Here is a 2,230-nt window from a genome sequence, read left to right as displayed (position 1 = left end):
TTTCTTCCTTTTACTCTCAACAGCCACACAATGACGAGAACGTCCGCAGCCGCCCAGAAAGCGGTTAGTTGTTGTTTTTTTTCGTGTTTTTTCAAACGAATTCGATGGCCTGCGCGTCAGCCAGCACCGTGGCACACGTCCGCACCGCGAAAAACCAAGACGTAAAAGAGAGATCCCCGGTCCCTCCTGCGGCGACAGCAGTGCGGGGGCGCAGTGAAGCATGTCCCCCTGCCGGGCAGACACGCAGGCTCAACGCAATCGTCGAGAACAAACCAACAAAACAACAACCGGACAACCAAAAAAAAACACATCCGTAAAGCAATAAACCAACAAAACACTGAACAAATACACACAAAAAAAAGGTGATTCACCTCCAGTCATTGCTAGAAGCGAACAATATAAAAAAACAAAAATGGACTGAATAAAATACATCAGGACCCAGTTGTACTGGCGCCGAGAGGAGTGCGCAATTTGTGGGTCAAAAAAAAAAAAAAAAACGTCGTGCGTAAAAAAACAGACACACACAAAATGTGTAACTACATGAGACTTTATTTACTTCTGAAAGCGCGTGGAGAGACGGAGATGCTCTCAGTAGAAGCACAAACTCCCCTCCACCGGGGTCCACTCAGCACAGGGCCGCAAAGCCCCATAGCCCCAATAGCAGCAGAAGCAGCCGAGACACACACCCACGCATCGTGCCCTCACCGCTTCCTGAATCGGGCCTCACACATGTAAATTTGTCGAAAGCAACGGAGCTGTCACCAGAAAGAGAAATGTTGGATGTGTCCTTCGCAAGAATCGCGCTGGTGCTTTCGGATCCACCGTCAGCCAGGCGCACCTTTGGCGATGACGAAACCGGCGAAGACCCCGACTCCTCACCACCACTATGACTGCCTTTATGGGCCTCCTCTGGTAGAGGCCCTTTAGGACCCAAACCGTCACCAACCCTCTTTTCTCCAGGTTTCAGCTTGGAGGCAATCTCCTCATCAATCCCCAGCGTTGTGAGTGGCCCCTCAGCAGCCGGTGTTGGAAGTGGGACTTTGCTGGCACTGAGGCTCGTGAGCCTATTATCACCCAGTGCCTCGTTGTACAGCAGGACACTGCCCACCGTCACGTCAACCTCATCTGTCCGCTTCGCACCGTCGCCGCCAACGTAGAAGTCCAAGACACCGCGTGGGGTATACTCAAAGGGCGGAACTTTCTCCTGAATAAGCTCATTATTGTCAACGTACACATACACCTCATTCCAATGCCTTTTCAGTGCCACTTGATACGTTGTGCCAGGCTGCCACGTACCATCTTTATCTGGCAACCCCCGAGACTTTCCGTTGACAGTCACTCCCCACTTCTTGTCCTTCGTGTAGAATAGACCAACAAGCACAGTGTTGGCATCGTCGTTCATCCTCACACCCATCAAAGGAACAGGACCCTCTGTCTCCGGCACCACGTTAATCATCACCGTCGCCACAAGAGTGAACTCATTGTTCACAAAGTAGTACGGCTGGAACTGCCCCAGTTTGCCCACCGGCCACTCCGCCCCCGCTGCTGCGCCTCGGAACCTCACACCCCCCTCCGTGCCTGCCACATTCCCACCATGCACCGTTGCGTTCACTCTGAGGTATTCGTCCTTCCATAAACTCCCCTCCAAACTGTTGGACCAAAAGCCAATCAGCCCTTCCGTGGGAACAAAACTTTTACAAACATTCTTTATCCGCGGGTCAACAGTGCCAATGGAAAGGCAGTTGTTGAGTGCGGTGTCCATATCTTTCCAGGCCTTCACCACGCTCTTTATCCGCTCCAGCTGCTCAGTCAGGTTCACGGCGACAAGACTGTATGAATCTCCGCTCTTCTTCTCGTACAGTAAAATCAACTCCTTCTTGTCGGCTCTGTACAGCAGGGAGCTGGCGGCGGCGTCATCAGTTTCACTCGACACCGGCCCAACGTCGTGCACACGGGCATTGTCTGTCATCCAAAGATGCAGCCGACCCTCTCCCTTCTCCTCAGAATACACCGGCGTGGTGAGCAGCATCACCTTCTTTCCATCGATGGTTGCAGTGATGAAACCACTTCGCGCGCCCTCCCCTTTTCCATCACGTGAATTGCCCCACACTTGAGAAATTGGTTCACTGCCCCGCAAATAGTACGAAGATGCAAGAGTACTGTACACATGATAGGAGCCATCCGTGCAGGGAGCTATCATGAAGATGCGTCGGTCATAGACTTCGCCCCA

At 52.4% G+C, this 2,230-nt stretch overlaps 1 protein-coding gene across 1 annotated transcript, besides 1 other annotated feature; it reads right to left on the bottom strand.

Annotated features, from left to right (window-relative positions):
- Positions 1-480: 480 nt before the first annotated feature.
- Positions 481-497: a microsatellite.
- A 128-nt stretch (positions 498-625) lies between these two features.
- Positions 626-2,230, bottom strand: TraAM80_10486 (trans-sialidase; the record flags this gene model as incomplete). Its single annotated transcript, XM_029387102.1, has 1 exon — positions 626-2,230. A coding segment is annotated over one exon (1,605 nt), but the record flags the coding sequence as incomplete, so codon positions are not given.

Source organism: Trypanosoma rangeli (genome assembly GCF_003719475.1).
Source record: "Trypanosoma rangeli strain AM80 chromosome Unknown Tra_15.4_contig_01000, whole genome shotgun sequence".
NCBI lineage: Eukaryota > Euglenozoa > Kinetoplastea > Trypanosomatida > Trypanosomatidae > Trypanosoma > Trypanosoma rangeli.
The sequence above is the reverse complement of the archived record's forward strand: the minus strand, read 5'-3'. Positions and strand labels throughout refer to the sequence as shown.